The 21,284-nt window shown below is 37.7% G+C and overlaps 1 protein-coding gene across 1 annotated transcript in view; it reads right to left on the reverse strand.

Annotated features, from left to right (window-relative positions):
• PPEF1 (protein phosphatase with EF-hand domain 1) overlaps positions 1 to 21,284 on the reverse strand; it is a 163,711-nt gene that overhangs the window by 104,427 nt on the left and 38,000 nt on the right. The window contains exons 3-4 of the mRNA XM_072614213.1: positions 5,169 to 5,296; positions 955 to 1,012 (exon numbers count right to left, since the gene is read on the reverse strand). Of these exons, the coding sequence (XP_072470314.1) occupies positions 955 to 1,012; positions 5,169 to 5,296 (186 nt within the window). The remainder of the gene's footprint in view (positions 1 to 954; positions 1,013 to 5,168; positions 5,297 to 21,284) is intronic.

The following is a 21,284-nucleotide window of genomic DNA, read 5'->3' on the forward strand; positions in this document are numbered from 1 at the left end:
TTCCCATAGAATGAATTTCCCAGACATTTATAATCTGTATTGACCCAGGGCAAGTCACTTTACCTCTTTTAGTCTCAACTTCCTGATCAATATGTATCCCATTGTGATCAAATGAAATCATATAAACTTCTTATGCAGCCTGGAGTAATTTGCCTAAACTATCCTGATTGGTAGAGAAAATGGTGATAGTAACCTTGAGGAATTACTGTTATCAGAGCTTTGGAGAGAAGAATCATTCATTCTTTCTTTGAAAGAGTCACATGTGGTTCCAGATTTCTTTTAGAGAAAAAAGAAAGACTTTGGGAATTGGCAGATGTGCAGAGGATCTGTAAGCCTCTCTCAAAGAAGGAATGAAGAATGTCTTTTCTCTTCAGATCTCTTACACCAACACTGCCCCTCAGGTTGTCATACACGGTCACATCACCATTCTCTCCATCAACTAAGAGAGTCTCATGTAAAATGTTTCAGGCTAGAAACCTGGGTTATATGTAAAATGTCAGCTAGATGGCTTAGTAAAAAGAACAGAGGGCTTGCAGTCAGGAAGACTTCTACTCAAATCCAACCTCACACATTCACTAGCTATGACCCTAGGCAAGTCATTTAACCTATGTCTGTTTTGGTTTTTTCACTTCTCAAATGGGGATAATAGTAGCACCCACCTTCCAGGATTGTTGTGAGGATCAAACAAGATAACATGTGTAAAGCACTTTGCAAACCTTAAAGTGCTATATGAATGATAGTAGTGGTAGTAGTAGCAGTAATACTAGTACTAATAGTAACAGTAGTAGTAGTAGTATTAGCAGTAATAGTAATAGAATTATCTAAGGGTTTAAAAATATTTGTAACTCTTCATTGTAGCCTCCTTTTTATTCTTTCTAGTCCTTTATTTTGCCTCACGGGAAAATTTATCTTTCAAAGTCCCTTCTTAATTTTATTTTCAACTTATCTTCCTACCTGAATTGTCCTTGTTCTTTGCATAGTTTTCCAGCATGAAGGAGAAAAAGTTAGCTAGCTGAAAAAAAAGAAAAAGGAAAAAGAAAAATGTCAATGAAGTCACAAAATAGTAAGAGCACAAATATCTTCTTTTGGGTTTTTCTATTCATTTTTTTCTTTGAGGTCAATAGGAGGTATAGAAGGGGGAATATGAATAGTTTATTCCATGCCAGTCTTCTTTAAAGATAGAAATTTCATCATTCGAAGTTAGCTGTTAACATTGCAATTTTTTAAAATGTATTATGCTAAGTGCTAGAGGAAAATACAAAGTTCAGAAAGAACGCAGTTCCTGTCCTCAAGGAGCTTACAATCTATCAAAATTATATCAGAACAACCAAATAAATGCTCCCTCTACCATTACATCTACTGTTCAAAAAAGGATATTATAATCCTGTGGCAGTCTGGAAAAATTTTGTTGTTGTTGTTGAGTTGTTTTCACTCATGTCCAACTCTTTGTGATACTTTTTGGGGTTTTCTTGGCAAAGATACTGGAGTGATTTGCCATTTCATTCTCCAACTCATTTTATAGATGAGGAAACTGAGGCAAACAGGGTTGAGTGACTTGCCCAGGGTCACACAGCTAGAAAGTGTCTGGAAGAATACCTGCTTATTAAGAGGTTCAGTAAGTGAAAGAGGAAGGTATTCCAAGGATAGGTGACCTATAACAGCAATGTGCACTGATGAATTAAGAATTGTTTATGATATTAATGGATATATTATTAAATAGAGAAGGTCTAACTTCCATAAACAAATATTAGTGGATATCCTATTACTAAAGAGAAAAGGTCTAACTTCTATAGACAAACAGATACTCATCAAGTGTCATGTAGAGAATGCTGAAATATATAATTCTAGTTATTATTATTAGATTATGGAAATAGAGTGGTACTAGATTGTGAAGGGCCTTGAATGCCAAGCTAAGGAGACTAAACTCTGTTCCATGGGCAATAGGGAATCAAGTGAAGGGATTTGAGCACCATCAAACTCATGCTCATGGCTGTACATAAATAAGATTAATCTTGAAGTTACATGGAAGATGGGTTAGAGAACAAAGGTTGGGGGGCTATTATAATAAGGATAACTTATCACATTGTAACATTTGGGGCAGATGATAATGGAAGTCTTTGGTAGTGGAAGGGATGGAAAGAAGGGGACTGATTTCAGAGACTGTGAGGTAATTGACACAGCTTGATAAGTAGCTAAATGTTAGGTGTGAAGGAGAGTGAAAAATTTTTAAATAACATCAAGGTTTTTAACCTGGTTGATCAGGGGAATAGAGGTAGCACTGGAAAAAATAGAAGCTGGGAGGAAAAGTGAGTTTGGGGGAGATGGAAGGAGGGGGGACATTTCTTACAAAACAGACACTTAATCAATGTTTGTTGAATTAAACTGAATTATGCACCTATTTGATCATCACTACTTTATTGAAAAATCTTAAATTGTTTTTTATTGACTATTAAATAAGGTTAAAACTCCTTGACTTGACATTCAAGTCTTTTCATTGCCTGGTACAACTCTCCTTTTTTTTTTCATACTATAACCACCATCCCCCCAACTCTGCTCCAGCCAAACTGCACCATTTGCTATCCCCCTATATAGTCCATGATGCCCAACTTTTGGTTTATGCTCTTTCTTCTATGTGAAACACCCACTACATCACATCTCCATCTTTTAAAAAATATACCTGGTTAGTTAAAACGCACATAGGAATTCCTGTTCAGATGTTCTCCACCTCACTACTATTCTTACAAAGCACTGTACTGCTCCTACACACTTAGTCATTTACCATTTTGTCTTATAGCTGTTTGTATCATCTGTTCCATCCCTTCTTTTTACTCATAAGTAAAGTAAAGCACAAATTAAGTGACTCACATTGTCACATAAATATTAAGAGTCTAGGAAAAGAGAGAGAAACCAACAAATCCGAGGGGTGTTTTGGAAGGTAGGACAGGACTCTTGAAGATGACAGAGTGAGTGGAAGTAGAACAGTCTATCTCTCTAACAATTGCTTCAGCAAGGATGAAAAAAATAGCTTAAGATCAAGTAAAGACCAAAATATAAGGAAAAAACTATATTAGGGACATTTTTCCAGCCCAGGTCCACACAAAGGCACACCAGAAGACTTCAAATGCAGGAAGGGGTCTAGAAATAAAAGCCAAGCCCCTCACCATAGCTTTTAGAAGTGTTAAGGAAGTATAGAATCCAAAGGTGTATACTGAGAGGCAAAGAAATTGAGTCTGGGACTGGGTCTAGTCAAGGATTCCTGAATATCTTTGATGTCACATCAGGGTTTCACCCTAAAGAGCAACAATCAGATTACACTTTGGATCAGACCACCTTGACAAGTTAGTGCTTGAAAAATCCAGCACCCCATCACCCAGATAATATAAATCAATACCAAACAAGACTCTATCATTCCTTCCAGAAGTACAGATGGCCTGGTCCCAACACAAAATCTCAATTCATGAAGTAAGAATGGAAAATGAGTAAACATATGAAAACATCAACAATAAAGAAATAATATGGAGCTAGGAACATCCAAAACATGACCCCAGAAGAAGAGGAGAGAAAATAAACTCTTTGAGGGAACTATTTCTATTTTTATCTTTGAATGCCTCATACCTAGGACAGTGTTGCTGCACAGAGTAGATATTTAATAAATGCTTATTGAATTGAGTACATCACTCTAAGTGAGTACCTGAATAGGCCTTAGCCTAAAGAAGCCAAGGCTCCTATTGAATCCTGGGCCATCTCCAGTCATCCTGAAGAATATCTGGTCACTGTATGCAGATGACTCAAGAGGAGAAAGTAAGGTTGGTGATCTTGCACAGCCCTCCCTCTCTCAAAACAAAGTCAAGTGCAAGTCATGTCATCATTTCTCTGATGTCAGGGTCTTCTTTGAAAATGAAGGACAAACAACTATTTTTTGTCATTGACAAGGGGGAAGATAAGGAAAGGCTTCATGGTGGCAGATGAGCTGCATTTTTCAGGAAACCAGGCAAAGGTCAGGAGAGAGTACATGCTGGACCAGGGGAAGCAGCTTATTCTGTCACATAAATGGAGACTATCAGATATGGGGAACAACTAGTTGGCTAGTTTGGCTAGAATGGAGGGTGTGAAAAAGGGAATAAATATGAAAGAAAACTAGAAAGGGTCAAGACAACCATATTAAGAGGGCTTTAAATACTAGGCTGAGGATTTTCTATCTCATTCTAAAGACAATAGGGAAACACTAAATTTTTAGTAGGATAGCAATATGGTCAGATTTATGCTAAGAAATTTTAATTTGACATCTGTGTGAAAGAGAAGTTAGATAGCAGGGAGACCAGTTGGTGATATGTTGCAATATTTCAGGCAAAAAGGTGATAGGGGTCAAAATTAAAATGGTGGCTGTGTGTGAAAGATGTTGTGGAGGTAGGATCAGCAAGACTTAGTGACTGGTTGGATATGGAAGGAGAGGTAAACAACAAGGAAGAGTCAAGTATGATAATCTACACAAATCAGAAATTAAACAAGGATTAATTAAGCATGTATTATATACCTAGCCCTGTGCTAGTAAGAAAACTACTTTTCTGTAGGGTAACTCTCCCCTAAATCCTAATTTATAATAAAGTCAGTCTTGAAAAATGATTTTGATTTCTGACCATCTTTTTGGTACAACAAAGACAACCTGAGTTCTAGGACCAACTCTGCTACTAACTATAAGTCACTGAAATTCTTTGAGCTTTAGTTTTCTCATTAAAAAAAGTTTTAATATAGATAATCCATTCAGCTCTACCATCCCATGATTCTATGAACCACAAGAAGTAAGTACTCTCCTCCTAAATCATCCACTTACTTCATTCCTTGATTGATTCAAGGATAGTTACAGGAAAATGTGGTTTAATGTTTACTATTACAGTTGCCCATTAGTAGCTGAAGTTCAGCCTGGATATAAATTATTTAGCCATCTGCAAAAAGCATTAAAGGGAGTTCTTTGCCAGTACACCTCAGTTTAAAATGAAAATTTTTTTCTGAACTATATTTATTTCATATTCCCTTCTTCTCTAGTGCCTAGCACATAGCAGTAGCTTAATAAAAATGAGTTTATTGACTGATGCTTTTTTTTAAGAAGATGGGTGGTGAGTAAACATTTGCAAAGGAAGAGGCTAAAAGAACTAGATAAAAGTACAGACCTGCATTTGATCTTGTTGATCCGCATACTCAATGGACTCAAAGATGTTCAGGGCCTGGAGTCTCCTTAATTCTAACCGTGCCTTGTAACAACGGTACCAGTTCTGAATAAGTACAGCTGCCTTCATTGCTACCAATCAAAAAAACAACAAAGACCCAGAAAGAGAGTCAGTACATCATGACAACAGAAGCAGATGCTGTGGAGAAAAACAAAAGATTTCACTTTTTTGTATTTTTTGAAAATGTTATTAATTCCCAGTTATCTGGAGTATCATTGTCTAGTCTATAGTTTATCCAGATCTCGTGCATTCCTCATTTCCATTATTCACCCATTCTTTATTCACTCATTCCATTGCTAATAAGTACCAATTCCAGTAATAAGAAGAAAGATAAGGGTAAAGAATTCAGTTTTGTTGTTTATCAGCAATTATTATAGAAAGTTGAAATAACAGGGTACAAAAACAAATAGAATTTATTTGTTCATGCTTGTTTTCATAAAAAAAAGTTGAGAAATAGCTCTAATAAAATTATGAAATAAGTTTTGTAAAGGCTCTTTCCAGTTCCCAAGGGTACCATTTGGTGTATCAGTGCTACAGTGTACCAAATGGTACCCTAGTGGCCGGAGAGAGTTAATATGCCTCCCCAAGCATATCATTTAATACTAGAAAAGCATGAGATACCTACCATTTCGTTAAAACTTTCAGAAGTCCCTATGAATAAACATAAGGTCTGAATCATTGTTTCTCTTATCAAGAAACTACAACATCAAGTAACTGAGTAACAGAGTAAATGATTAGCAAAATACTGGAGCATAAGTGTACAGTACCATGCTCATTCTATTGATATTGTCTGCAGATTTAGGTTTGAAAGAATGAGAAAACTTCTTAGTAATTAGAGGTAGCCCAAATTGGACAGGGCTGCCTTCGGATGTAGTGGATATGCTGTCATTTCTACTCACGTGGAAGATTGATGACCACTTGTTGAGAGAATTTCTACATATAATATATGCAATCCACATCAGAGCAGAAAATCCTCTCAACAAGTGAACATACACACACACACAGTTCTCTATGTAAGAGGACAATTTTGTAAAGAGACTTTTATGTAATATTGATTTGCCCACAGGTATGGGGAATGGAGAGAGGCAGGAAGGAGGGGGCTGGCTGGTTTGACACATGGAGAATAGATGTAGAGAAATGAGAACAGTAGGAGGAACTTGGGGCTAGCCATGTGGGGGTCTGCCTGAACCAAGAAGAAGAAGGAGGGGGCCAGACACATTGGCGCCTGACACAGAGGAAAGGACAGGTGACACTGTAATGTTAATTATGTTAATGAGAGTTAAAGATCTTCCCAGCCCATTAATTGACCTGCCCATTAAGGGAAGCTTGATTATTAGGGGAGATTTGTTTTATTTTCTTAATTTTTGTTAATTTCTAATGAGGCACTGGTTCATAAGGTTTGTGATGCACTCCAGCTCTGAAAAATGTATATATACTCTGAGGTGAGGTTTTGCTTTGGGGCTTACTCATTGGAAGTGTTCTTTTGGCCCAATGAGACTCTGAGTAGCTATTTAAGAAGCCCCCCAGCCTTGAAAATCCAGATGTTGGTGCTTCCTTCTCTGGTGACTATGTATGTATGTAATGATCAGACAGTTGGATGTGTTTTTGATCTGTGATGTATGTATTGCTTATGGTCAGACAGTAGGACAGAAAAAGATGATTACATGTGAAATTGCAAATTTCTACTATGTATTGCATATTTTTAAATAAATATATTCACACTATACACACACACACACACACACACAATAAATTCAGTTTTGTTGCTGTAGTTGTTTGGTCATTTCAGTCATTTCCAACTCTGTGACTCTTTTTGGAGTTTTCTTGGCAAAGGTACTGGAATGGTTTGTCATTGCCTTTTGCAGATCATTTTACAGGTGAGGAAATAGAGGCAAATAGGATTGAATGACTTGCCCAAGGTCACCCAACTAGTGTCTGAGGTCAGATCTGCTACTTCAAAGCTATTCTGCTTATCCATGCCTTCTGATGTCCCTTCTGCTCTCTTTTGTTCATTTTCTTTTTAATATTTTAAATTTTAAATGATTTATTTTTATTTATGTTATTTAAATACTAAATATTTAAATAAATGGCTATTTTCTTCTTTTTTTTTGGCAATATTATTATTGACTCCTTTTACCCTTTCTAGTCTCCCAAAAGTAAAAAAGAAAAACAGGACCTTTATAACAAATAATCATAGTAAAGCAATACAAATCTACAAATGACTTTTATCCAGAAAGATAGGTCTTATGCTACACCTTGAGTCCATCAACTTCATCAAGAGTAGAGTAACTTCTTTCATCATTGATACTGTGGAGTCATGGTTATCATCGCACTTATCAGTTTTTAATCTTTCAGAATTGTTTTTCTTTGCAACATTGTACTGTTGTTTAAATTGTTCTGGTTCTTCTCATTCATTGTGTATCCATTCATACAGGTCTTTCCAGGTTTCTCTAAAAACATCCATTTCAACATTTCTTATAACTTGATAATATTTTATTACATTTTTATACTAAAATTTGTTTAGTCATTTCCCATTTGAAAGGACTTCTTTTGTTCTAGTTCTTTCTGGTACAAGAAAGAATTGCTATATTTTTGCCATAAAAAATTGTCTTTCCCTCTTCCTTTGATCTCTTTGGGATCTGAATGATTCATTGTATCTGATGAGGAGCAGTGTGTGTGTTCATCCTTCATTTTCAAAGAAGACCATGACATCAGAGAAATGATGACATGACTTAAATTTGACATAGACACAGAAGCATGATTGAGGTCAGTTAGATCCAATGGGTCATTTAGCCACATAAGCATGTACTCATGAATTCACCACTCAGGAAAGCACAGGCCCCAGGAAAAAAGTTCCAAAGCTAAAGGGATGAAGTCCAAAGGGCATGGTCTCTGGAGGTCTGGTGGTCCAGAGAGTTCTTCTGCAGGACAGATGACAAGAAGAGTTGTAATCTTTTTCCAAGATACCATTTTAATGGAGTTTAGTAATATTTTATATTCAAAAGCTAAAATTCAGAATGGTCCAATATTTGAAAAGGATTAAATTTTCTAATTCTAATAAAAAAAAAAAATGTGTGATTAGGTCAGGCAGGGGACTCAGTGGATAGATCCCCTGGCCTGGAGTTAAGAAGACTCATCTTGCTGAGTTTAAACACATACCTCTGACACTTACTAGCTGTGTGACCCTGGGTAAGTCACTTAACCCTATTTGCCTCAGTTTCCTCATCTGTAAAATGAACTGGAAGATGAAATGACAAAGTATTCCAGTATCTTTGCCAAGAAAACCCCAAATGGGGTTATGAAGAGTCAGACACAACTGAAACTAAACAAAATATGATTACATTTGATAAATCATCAATTTACTTCCAACAATCAGAAAATAACTGATATTAAGAAACATGTCTAAGACTGAAGGACTTTATTTCTAAAAGTGGGAATTCCACAAACTTACATCTTTGGTCTTCTTTTCTTTCCCATTGGGTTTTTGCCATCCTATGGTACCAGTTATCGCCCCTTTGGAGATGGTTGCCAAATTTTTTATTTCCAGGCTTACACCCCATCATGAACTCCAGACCTGAATTTTTTATTGCTTGCTAATTGTTTCCAACCTGAATATCCCATAAAACCTCAAACTTATACCTAAAACAATTTATCTTTCTTAAAATAAACAAAACCCTGCACTTCATCCGGATTTCTGAATTTCTGCTAATGATACCACCATTCTCACAGTTGCTGAGCTTCACCAACCCTAAATTTCACTGCCAATACAACACTAAGTTTTATCAATTCCACCTCTGCAAAAGCTCACAAATCATTTCAAAAAATTTTGTCCATCCCACACATGCCCCGTTAAAATTGTAGTTCACTCTCTCATTACCCCTTGTTGACTTATTGCAATTTCCTCCCAACTAGTCTAACTGCCTTGAGTGTCTGTCTCCTATGTCTAATTCATTCTACACACTTCTGCCAAAATTGTCTTTGTTTCACTTATTTCACTATTTCTTCTCCTCCCTTGTGTCTTCTCTTTTCTAGCCCTTTTAAATAAGGAATTCAAAACCTTTCCTCCTTCCAACCTCTTATTTTTGTATCTTTCTCTTACTATGTCTCTTTTGTTAAAAAAAAATTTCCATCACTTTGTCCTTTTCATTATTTTTCTTCTTTTCTAGTCTATTCTAAAATTTTACCTTCTGATTCATATATGAGTCCCTTACTTTTTCTTTTTTTATTCTCTGTTCCTCATGAAGCAAAGTTCTCTCAGCTATCCAGTTTCTATGTTTCTGCCTTTGTAGATCTCATCCGATGCTTTTTTTGTGCTCTTGCCTCACTTTTTGATATATCATTTGAAGAAAGAAGTAATATTAGATTGAGGTTCTGCCTGACAGGAGTTACACAGTTTTCCAGATTCTGTGGCCTGTGCCCTTCCCTTGTCCTTGTGTGGTCCATCTCCATTACCAAGTTCATGCCATCCTGCCCTTGCTTCTATGTCTCCCCTACCAGTCACCCATTCTGGGTGCTGGCTGCCCCTGGAAACTCATGTATCTCTTCTAGGGAAGAACAGTACCCAAGGTGGTATAGCAGCCTTTCAGCGTATGCTTTTCCCCATATTAAACCCATCACAAAATCTGCATCCATCTCCTTTATAGTGAGACACCCCCCCCACCCTGCTCCAGTTCCATAGGGCCACTCTGATGCCTCTACTCCCTCCAACTCATTCTCCTTCATCTCCCTTTCTTGCTGACAGACAAGAGGAATAACTATCTCTTTTTTCCCACTGCTCAATCATGTTTTTGGTAAGGAAGCATTAACCATTCTCCTCTGTCTTTTACCTCCTCTCTCCCCAATTATACAACCTCCTTCTCTGCTGCTTCTTCCCACAAAAAGGTAATGTTTCACCTGTGAAGAGTCAGAGGATTCTAGTCCATGATTGCTGTTGTTGCTGTTGTTTTTCAATCATGTCTGATGCTCTATTACTCCATTTGGGGTTTTCTTGGCAAAGTTACTGGAGTGGTTCACCATTTTCTTCTCCAGCTCATTTACAAATGAGAAAACTGAGGCAAGCAGGGGTAAGTGACTTGCCCAGGGTCACCCAGCTAGTAAGTGTTTGAATTCAGGAACATGAATCTTCCTGACTTCAGGCCTGGCACTCTATCTACTGTGCCACTTAACTGATTTTCTTGACATGAAGGCTCAATTCCTCTGTACAGTTAACCCTTCCACATCATGGGGATTAATAGTGGTAGTGAATCTAGAAAATCTGATTTTGGGGGGCCCTTTCTTCATACCAAAGAAGTCTGAATTTTTTCTTTTATGGGGTATTTGCAGTACCTTGTAAAATTTGGGTCATAGGCTCTACATCCTCTGCTGGCCTTTGCATAGCATCTGCAGCAATTCCATGTACTGTCATACTCAGTTGATATATTGGTTATTTTTGGTTTTTTTGTTATTTTTTTCTTCTTTATTCCTTGTGACAAGGGTAGCATACTTGGGAAGGAAGGAGTTTGGGAAGCATTTGGAAATGAAATAAAAATATAGGTTGACAAATTTTTTTTAAAGAAAGACACGGACCATTAATGATGAAAAACTGTGATCTAGTTGCTAATCCATAATTAATTTACACAACAATGAAATACAGAACAATGTTGGAAGATAAGGGACTTTAAAAACACTGTTTTCCTGGATTAGTTCTGTAATTATCATGAATGCTCTTTTAAAAAAATAAATTTTATTGACATCCTTCTATTACTTCATGAGAATTTCTTCCATTACAAAGTATTGCTCTCCTCTTCAAGAGATCCATACCACATAACAAAAAAATATTTTTTTAAGAAAAAAGGAGGGGGGCAGAGCCAAGATGGCAGACTAGGAAGACACACTTATGCAGGGTCTCCCCACACAGCCCACAAAATACCTGTAAAGAGGGACTCTCAACAAATTCTGGAGCAGCACAAGTGGAGAACAACAGAGTGGAGGAGATTTCCAGCCCACGGTGACCTGAAAGGCCCACAGAAATGCTGGTTGTACCAGACGTGAAGCAGAGTCTAGCCCAGCCTTGGTGGCATGGCACAACGAGACTCTGGGAGGAGGACACTTCAGGGACAGAATCTCCAGTCGCAGCAGCGGGTCCTCAGATACCTCAACCCACAGGCGCCAAAAGTCAGTGATGGGGGTTTATCATCTGGCTGGGAAGAGAGAAAGGCCTTCCCAAAGTTCTGGCAGCAGGCAGCAGCCACAGAAGCTGCACAGCAGCCCATAGACTGCCCCATTGTTGGAGCATAAAAACTCCTGGGGGCATTGAAGAGCTGAGTCTTACCTCAGCCCTGGGTGGAGGCCCTGGGCAAGCTGGTCTTTGTCTCACACTGAATGGTGGCCCTACCCATCCAGCTTATCTGAAAATCAGCCACCTGTGCTGACTTGGCAGAACTGGAGGACAGGTAGCTGTGAAGAGATAACTGCTAAGATTCTGGGCATAAAAATCCCTCTCTGCATCCAGACCAGTACACGCTTGTGCCACCTCAAAGGAACTGAGATCTCACAGATTCCCACAGTATACCCTACTCTTAACAAAGGACCCAAAAGTCAAGTAACTGGTTGAGAAAATGCTCAAAAAAGGGGAAAAAAATAAGACCACAGAAGGTTACTTTCTTGGGGAACAGATATCTCCTGCCATCCTTTCTGATGAGGAAGAACAATGTTTACCATCAGGGAAAGACATAAAAGTCAAGGCTTCTGTATCCCAAACATCCAAAATAAATATTCAATGGGCTCAGGCCATGAAAGAGCTCAAAAAGGATTTTGAAAATCAAGTTAGAGAGGTGAAGGAAAAACTGGGAAGAGAAATGAAAGAGATGCAAGAAAAGCATGAAAAGCAGGCAAACATCTTGCTAAAGGAGACCCAGAAAAATGCTGAAGAAAATAACACCTTGAAAAATAGGCTAATTCAATTGGCAAAAGAGGTACAAAAAGCCAATGAGGAGAAGAATGCTTTCAAAAGCAGAATTAGTCAAATGGAAAAGGAGGTCCAAAAGCTCACTGAAGAAAATAGTTCTTTCAAAATTAGAATGGAACAGATGGAGGCTAATGACTTTATGAGAAACCAAGAAATCACAAAACAAAACCAAAAGAATGAAAAAATGGAAGATAATGTGAAATATCCTATTGGAAAAACAACTCACCTGGAAAATAGATCCAGGAGAGACAATTTACAAATTATGGGATTACCTGAAAGCCATGATCAAAAAAAGAGCCTAGACATCATCTTTCATGAAATTATCAAGGAAAACTGCCCTGAGATTCTAGAACCAGAGGGCAAAATAAATATTGAAAAAATCCACTGATCACCTCCTGAAAGAGATCCAAAAAGAGAAACTCCTAGGAACATTGTGGCCAAATTCCAGAGTTCCCAGGTCAAGGAGAAAATATTGCAAGCAGCTAGAAAGAAACAATTCAAGTATTGTGGAAATACAATCAGGATAACACAAGATCTAGCAGCTTCTACATTAAGGGATCAAAGGGTGTGGAACATGATATTCCAGAAGTCAAAGGAACTAGGACTAAAACCAAGAATCACCTACCCAGCAAAACTGAGTATAATACTTCAGGGGAAAAAATGGTCTTTCAATGAAATAGGGGACTTTCAAGCATTCTTGGTGAAAAGACCAGAGCTGAAAAGAAAATTTGACTTTCAAACACAAGAATCAAGAGAAGGATGAAAAGGTAAACAGCAAAGAGAAGTCATAAGGGACTTTACTAAAGTTGAACTGTTTATATTCCTACATGGAAAGACAATATTTGTAACTCTTGAAACTTTTCAATATCTGGGTACTGGGTGGGATCACACACACACACACACACACACACACACAGACACAGAGTGAATTGAATAGGATGGAATCATATCTTTAAAAATGAAATTAAGGGGTGAGAGAGAAATATATTGGGAGGAGAAAGAGAGAAATGGAATGAGGCAAATTATCTCTCATAAAAGAGGTAAGCAAAAGACTTTTCAGTGGAGGGAAAAAGAGGGGAGGTGAGAGAAAAACATGAAGCTTACTCTCATCACATTCCACTAAAGGAAGGAATAAAATGCACACTCGTTTGGGTATGAAAACCTATCTTACAATTCAGGAAAGTAGGGGAGAAGGGGATAAGCAGAGTGGGAGGGATGATGGAAGGGAGGCAGTGGGAGGAGGGAGCAATTTGAAGTCAACACTCTTGGGGAGGGACAGGATCAAAAGAGAGAATAGAAGCAATGGGGGGCAGGATAAGATGGAGGGAAATATAGTTAGTCTTATACAACATGACTATTATGGAAGTCATTTGCAAAGCTACACAGATATGGCCTGTATTGAATTGCTTGCCTCCCCAAAGGAAATGGGTGGGGAGGGAGGGATGAAGAGAAGTTGGAAGTCAAAGTTTTAGGAACAACTGTTGAGTATTGTTCTTGCTACTAGGAAATAAGAAATACAGGTAATGGAGTATAGAAAGTTATCTTGCCCTACAGGACAAAAGAGAAGATGGGGACAAGGGAAGGGAGGGATGTTAGAAGAGAGGGCAGATTGGTTATAGGGGCAATTAGAAGGCTCGGTGTTTTGGGGTGGGGGGAGGGGGAGAAATGGCGACAAAAATTGGGAACCCAAAATTTTGTGAAAATGAATGTTAAATAAATTTAAAAAAAAAAAGAAAAAGAAAAAGGAGGAAGCTGTATCAGTTCATCAACAACCATTTGTTAAGTACGTACTGTGCTAAGTGCTGGGAATACAAAGAAAGGCAAAGTTCTGTTCTCAAAGAGCTCATAGTCAAATGACAGAGACAGCAAACAAAATGTGGACAAACTACATAGGAAATAATTAACAGAGAGAAAATGCTATAATTAAGAGGAAATGGAAAAGGCTTCCTGCAGAAGATGGAATTTTAGTTGGAACTTGAAAAAACCAGAAGGTAGAGATCTCTGTACATGGGAGAGAGCCAGTGAAAATGCTCAGTTAGGAGACAGAATGTTTTATTTGAGGAAAATCTGGGAGGCCAGTGTCATTGGAGAAAGAATATGTGGTAGGTGGTAAGGTATAAGAATACTGGAAAGATGGGATAGGGGACAGGTTGTAAAGGACTTTAAACACCATATGATTGTATATTTGATCCTGGAGGTGATAGGGAACCACTAGAATTTGTTGAGTTGGGGGGTGATATCGTCAAAGGTGAACTTTAGGAAGATTGATTTGACAACTAAATAGTGAATGAACTGGAGAACATAAGGCAAGAGGAACAATTAGCAGTTCAAGGTATCAGCATACATGTTTTTGACTTTCACATCATTTTCTAGGAAATTGCCCCCTCAAAAGTTGAGGATTGACTGGGGATAGCCTATGCAAAGGCACGAAAATATTTACAAATATCAGTTCCTGTTGTAATATTTGTCTCTTTAAGTGTTTCAAAAGAATTATTTTACTAATGAAAGTAAACTACTTTTTAAGATTTACCCAGGAATACTGCCTATGTTCAAGAGGATAATTAGAGAAGTATTTATCATTTACAGTTCATAAAAAATTTTCATATTAATTTGTTCAATAATTTGTGCATAATATTAATTCTTACTCAAAAAATAAAAACAAATGCAGAATTTTTTTAGATCTCTCTTATTAAAGAATATGTGGAAGGGTATTATATAGTAAATGAAAGCCAGGAAGACATACATTCTGGTTGTGTGGCCCTGTTCAAGTGATGTAACTCTCCAATGCTCTAGGCAACTCTCTGGGACTCTAAGTTATAGAGAAGATCCTGACCTGCATTAGTTGAGAGTTTCCTCATCCTGAAGTTTCCTATCCTAATGAAATAACAAGTCTAGTCCCTCCCTATGTCCTGTCTTCCACAGACATTTAATAATTCACTAATTATTGACATGCATGTTTTGTTGCATTTATACTTGGAGAAAATGTGGCACTTACTGTAATATTTTTACTTCTTTTCTTTTTCTCAAATAATATTTCACATTATTAATAGCTAAAGGGACCTTACAGATCATCCAGGCCAAACCTATCATTTTACACATGAGGAAATTGAGGTCCAGATACCTTAATCAAAGTTATCAAACACAGATCCTTTTTAGACCAATATTCACTCCATAACATCCCACTCACTCTTTAAGACATTGAGTCAATTACTGTACTACTATACTCTTTTCATATTTAAAAGCATGTGGACAGGTTTTAGAGGTTAAGGTGGGTTTTTTTGAATATTTAAGATAATTTTAAAAACTTTTTTCAAGCATTTATCTTTTTTCTCCTTTCTACCTCCTCCCCACCCACTCACTTAAGAGAAAGTTAGGCTGGAAGGTAGAAGGCAGCTAGGAAGGGGAGAGGAGAGGAGGGAAGAGGAGGAGAATACTCCTTGTATTGTATAACCATAGTCATGCAGAACAAACATTCCTATGTTAGCCATATCCAAAAATTCATTTCTTTTTCTCCATGTTGGTCTATTATCTCTGTCATGGGTGGGAAGTGTTCTTCTTGGTCAGTTCTCTGGAATTATGTTTGGTCATTCTGTCAATATGTTCATCAATAATCATATATTAATCAACTACAAAGGCACTGCACTATACTAAGCACTAATGATACAAAGAAAAGGAAAAGACAGTCCCAGATTTCATGGACTTGCATTCTAATGGTGGTGGGAAGGTCTGGGGGAGGAGAAAGCAGCACAGGGGGGGGGATAACATACAAACAGTTACGTAGAAATAAACTATCTAGGACAGATAGGAGATAAAAGTATGATACTAAGGGAAATCAGGAAGTTGGATTGTCGCTGGGACTATACTCCAAAGAAATCCAAGATAAAGGAAAAGAACTTATATGTATAAAAATATATTTACAGCAGTTTTGTTTTTTTTGTGGTGGCAAGGAAGTAAAAATTAAAAGGGTACCCATCAACTGAGGAATGGATGAATAAACTGAGGTCCAGTACTGATAGTAATTTTATTTCTAAATATACCAGATGGGGCACAGCCAGGATGGTGGAGTAAAAGCAGGGACTTCCTAGAGCTCTTCCCCCAAAACCCAGGCAAATACCTGTAAAAAAAAAATTACTCTAAACAAATTCTGGAGCTACAGAACCTAAAGAATGACACAGTGAAGCAAATCGCCAGCCCAGGACAGCCTGGAAAGTCTATAGGAAGTGTCTGTCATGTGACTAGAAGCAGCAGCACAAACTGGACCTCAGCAGGCCTCAGGGGGACTGAATCACTGGCACTTGCCGCAGTTTCCAGACTTCACAACCCCAAAATGACTAGGACAAATCAGAAAATCAATGGAAAAAACCTGTCTGACCTATGTGAGAGGGTAGAGTGGTCCGGCATCAGCCCCAGGGCAGTGGAGAGGTCGAGGGGCCCATGGCAGCAGCAGAAGCAGAGGCATCAGCAGCTGTTGTTTCTGGAGCTCTAGGCCCACAGACTGGGGCAGGGGTGGGGGGGAGAGAATCAAGCAGCTGACACCCCCCCACACCACTAGAAGCAGAGAACTACCTTGACAAAGAGCTCAAAAGCCAAGTAATTGACTGGAAAAATGAGCTAAAAAGGGGGTGGAAATCAAACTACAGAATCCTACTTTGGTGACAAGGAAGATCAAAACATACAAGAAGAAGAAGACAACAAAGTCAAAGTTCCTACATCCAAAACCTTCAAGAAAAATATGTGGACTAAGGCCGTGGAAGAGCTAAAAAAAAGGATTTTGAAAATCAAGTAAGAGAAGTAAAGCAAAAATTGGGAGGAGAAATGAGAGTGATGCAACAAAATCATGAAAAGCAAGTCAAGCGCTTGGTAAAGGAGGTACAAACACACTCAAAAAAATACTGAAGAAAATAACACCTTATAAAACAGACTAGGCCAAATGGCAAAAAGAGAACTAAAAAGTCAATGAGGAGAATGCCTTAAAAAGCAGAACTGGTCAAATGGAAAAGGAAGTCCAAAATCTCACTGAAGAAAATAATTGCTTAAAAATTAGAATTGTACAGATGGAAGCTAATGACTTTATGAAAAAATCAAGAAAGTACAAAACAAAACCAAAGAATGAAAAAATAGGAGACAATGTGAAATATCTCATTAGGAATACAACTGACCTGGAAAATAGATCCAGGAGAGACAATTTAAAAATTATTGGACTACCTGAAAGCCATAATCAAAAAAAAGAAAAAGAGCCTAGATATCATCTGTCAAGAAATTATCAAGGAAAACTGCCCTGATATTCTAGAAACAGAGGGTAAAAAAGATATTGAAAGAACCCACCAATTCCCTTCTGAAAGAGATCCCAAAAGGAAAACTCCTAGGAATATTGTAACCAAAATTCAAAGCTCCCAGGAGAAAATATTGCAAGCACCCAGAAAGAAATAAGTTGAGTATTTTGAAACTACAATCAGGAAAACACAAGATCTAGCAGCTTCTACATTAAGGGATCACAGGGCTTGGAATATGATATTCCAGAGGTCAAAGAAGCTAGGATAAAAACCAAGAATCATCTACCCAGCAAAACTGAGCATAATCTTCAGGGGAAAAAATGATTATTTAATGAAATAGAGGCCATTCAAGCATTCTTGAGGAAAAGACAAGAGCTGAATAGAAAATTTGGCTTTAAAATACAAGACTCAAAAGAAGCATGAAAAGGTAAACAGAAAAGAGAAATCATAAGAGACTTACTAAACTATTTACATTCCTACATGGAAAGATAATATTTGTAACTCTTGAGACTTTTCTCAGTGTTAGGGTAGTTGGAAGGAATACATACATACATATATACATATATGTGTACATATATACACATATATGTACATATAATATACATATATAATTTATACACATATAAATTTACATACTATATATAATTTATATACATATGTAATTTATATACCATATATACTTTATATACACATATATATAATTTGTATACATATATATATATATGAGACAGAGGGAACAGGGTGAATTGAATATGAAGGGATGATAGCTAAAAAAGTGAAATCAAGGGGTGAGAGAGGAATATATTGGGAAAAGGAGAAAGGGAGAAATAGAATGGAGTAAATTATCTCTCACATAAAAGAAGCAAGAAAAGGCTTTTTCAATGGAGGGGAAGAGGGGGGAGGTGAGAGGGAAATAGTGAACCTTACTGTCATCAGATTTGGCTTAAGGAGGGAATAACATGCGAACTCAATTTGGTATGAAAATCTAACTTACGCTACAGGAAAGTCAGGGGGAAGACGATGGGCAGAAAGGTGGGGGTAATGATATAAGGGAGGGCAAATGGCAGGATAGGGTAATTAGAAGTAAACACTTTTGAGGAGGGACAGGGTCAAAAGAGAGAACAGAATAAATGGGGGGGGCAGGATAGGATGGAAGGAAATATAGTTAGTCTTTTGCAACATGACTGTTATGAAAGTGTTTTGTTTGACTACATATGTATAAACCTATATGGAATTACTTGCCTTCTCAATGCGGGTAACGTGGGGAGGTGTAATGGTAATTTAAATGAGAAGATCTTTCCCACTAATTAACCTTCATTAGGCTCATGTGACCTGTTTAAATCACATTACTCACATGTGCTGGGAAGAACTTGCTGAATGGGTAGAACAGAAAGGGTGGAGCAGAACTGAGAGGAAGTGAGTGAGAGCAGTTATAGAGGAGAGAGAGAGGACACAGGCAAGCAGACAGCCAGGCCTAGTGAGTGTTTGTTTGTTTGTGGAAAGTCCCCAGCAGTGAGGACAAGCTTGGGAATGGTGTTGTCCCCTGCAGTGATAATGTATATTGACTTCTTGGCTGCTATGATGGATTTGGCTTTCTGATCTGGGGATTTGACTTTCTAGTGTCTGAATAAATATTTTTCTTCTGCCTTCTATATGGAGAGTCTGCTATACTTTGTGATTGGGAACTATTCCAGCATATTCATAGTCACTACCAGTGCTGTGAATACTGGTTTGGTGATACATTTGGCATCACAAAAAGGATTGCAGAGTACAAAATCTCTATTTGGAGAGAGAAAAAATTTAGAGAAAGAAATGGATATCCCAAGATGGGAAGATTTACCATATTCCTCCCTCACAAGGGAATGGGCTAAAGTCACTGGACCCTGTGAAAACTGGGTAGTGAATTTATAGGAGGGAGAACCTAGAGATTTGGAGAGGTGTTTACAAGGAACACCAATAAGACCAGGGAAAGAGCTGGCAGGGGTATGTAGGAGAGGCTGGATTTTATTAATAGGTTACCATAGTATATGTGAAAGCAGAGATGAACTACTGAAGGAAAAAATTCCTATGGAAAAAGAGTTAACTAGTTTGCATGGGAATTTTCATCCTTCAGGCTCTCTCTTAAAAGAGCAAGCTAGGAGGTCTCAGGTGGAAAAAGAGTCTGTTCATTTAGCTAAGAAGAATCACAAAGCTGGAAAATAAGTGACCTTTGTACAGACCCATGTTGCCATGATGATGATAGCCAGAAGAGTATGTGGGCAGAAAATGTAACTAAGTTAGAGTTGGAAAATGAAACAATGTTTCAGGGAGAGACTTCTAAGGCAGAAGCTCACCTGCCACTAAAGCAAAAACAAGAGAACCATGCAGAGAACACAGCATTTAGGGAGATAATTGAGAATTTTACTCAGTAGGAGGTCACAGATATTTTGAGTTGGTTCACCCAAAGGATGAGAGAATCATTAATATCTTGAATGGTAAGAATCAGTGATGAAGGAGCTGGAGGAGATAGATGGCATGGATTGTTTGAAACTTATAGGTATCAGTCAGAATCTTTTTGTACAGCAAGCCTTTAGAGAATATAATATGCAAGAAGGTAAGAACACAACTAATCCATTAGCTTTGATTGCAGAAGGATTCAGTAAGCAATATTCTACTGATTCTATGTGGCCTAGTGGAGATAGAATCTGGTATTTAAGGACTATATAAGAAGGTTAAAGGAGGAGGTAATGAAGACTGCCATAATGACTGGAAATACAGATGCTTACTATGATACCTCCTTAGCAGTTTCCCATAGGAATATAAAAGTGAAGACAGCTCCTCCTGCATACAAGCACCTAGTTTTGACTCTAATAATTGGGGAAATAAGGAATCCTCTTTTGGAGATGCTGAACAAGATTTCACAGTTAAATGATTTAAGGGACTGGGGAAAAGATAAATTGCTTCAAGAGAGAAGAGTAAATAGCCAGCAGATTCAAAGTCAGAATAGATTGACAAGGAAAGAATTGTTTACTACTCTATCGAGAGGAGTGGTAGATTTTGGAATCATAGATGGTATTCCAACTAATGAATTATATAGCATGTACCAAGAAAAAGGGCTTGATACTAGACAAAATAGAATAGTAAGAACTGCCCCTACAGATCCTCCCCAACCCTTGTATCCAAGTTCATCACACCTTCAGGGAGAATAGGATATTGGTCGAGCCCCAGGTCAGATTAAAGAAATACACAGATCCCAAATCAATTTGATCATATATTGGAAAAATGGATCAAATACTGTAACTAGGGTATTAATAGATACTGGGGCCTCCCTTATATAAGGAAACTCTGATAAGTTTAAACATGAAACTCTTATCACCATCACAGGATTGGGAGGGGCTGAAATATCAGCCAGATAAGTCAAACTAACAATGAAAATTGGACAATTATCTAAGAAAGAATATACTATGGTAATTGTACCTATTCCTGAATACATCATTGGAATAGATATATCGAGAGGTATGACTTCAAATTTACCTGAGGAGAGATACCAATTTGCAGTAAGGAAGATAGGAATTGATAGTTTTAGTGGGCAAAATAAAAATGGACCCAATCACTTTACCTGAATCTTCTAAAGTAATTACTTTAAAGCAGTATCGTGTGCTAGGTAGACAAGATCAAATTACCAATACTATAAAGGAATATGTCAAAGCAGATGTGTCAGTCCCTACAACCACTCGATGAAATAATCTTGTCTGACCAGTATGAAAGTCAGAAGGGACATGGAGGATGACAGTGGATTATAGACAATTGAATAAGGTGACTCCTCCCTTGTATGTTGTTGTTTCAGTCATCATTACCTTA

Source organism: Notamacropus eugenii, chromosome 5 (genome assembly GCF_028372415.1).
Source record: "Notamacropus eugenii isolate mMacEug1 chromosome 5, mMacEug1.pri_v2, whole genome shotgun sequence".
Lineage (NCBI taxonomy): Eukaryota > Metazoa > Chordata > Mammalia > Diprotodontia > Macropodidae > Notamacropus > Notamacropus eugenii.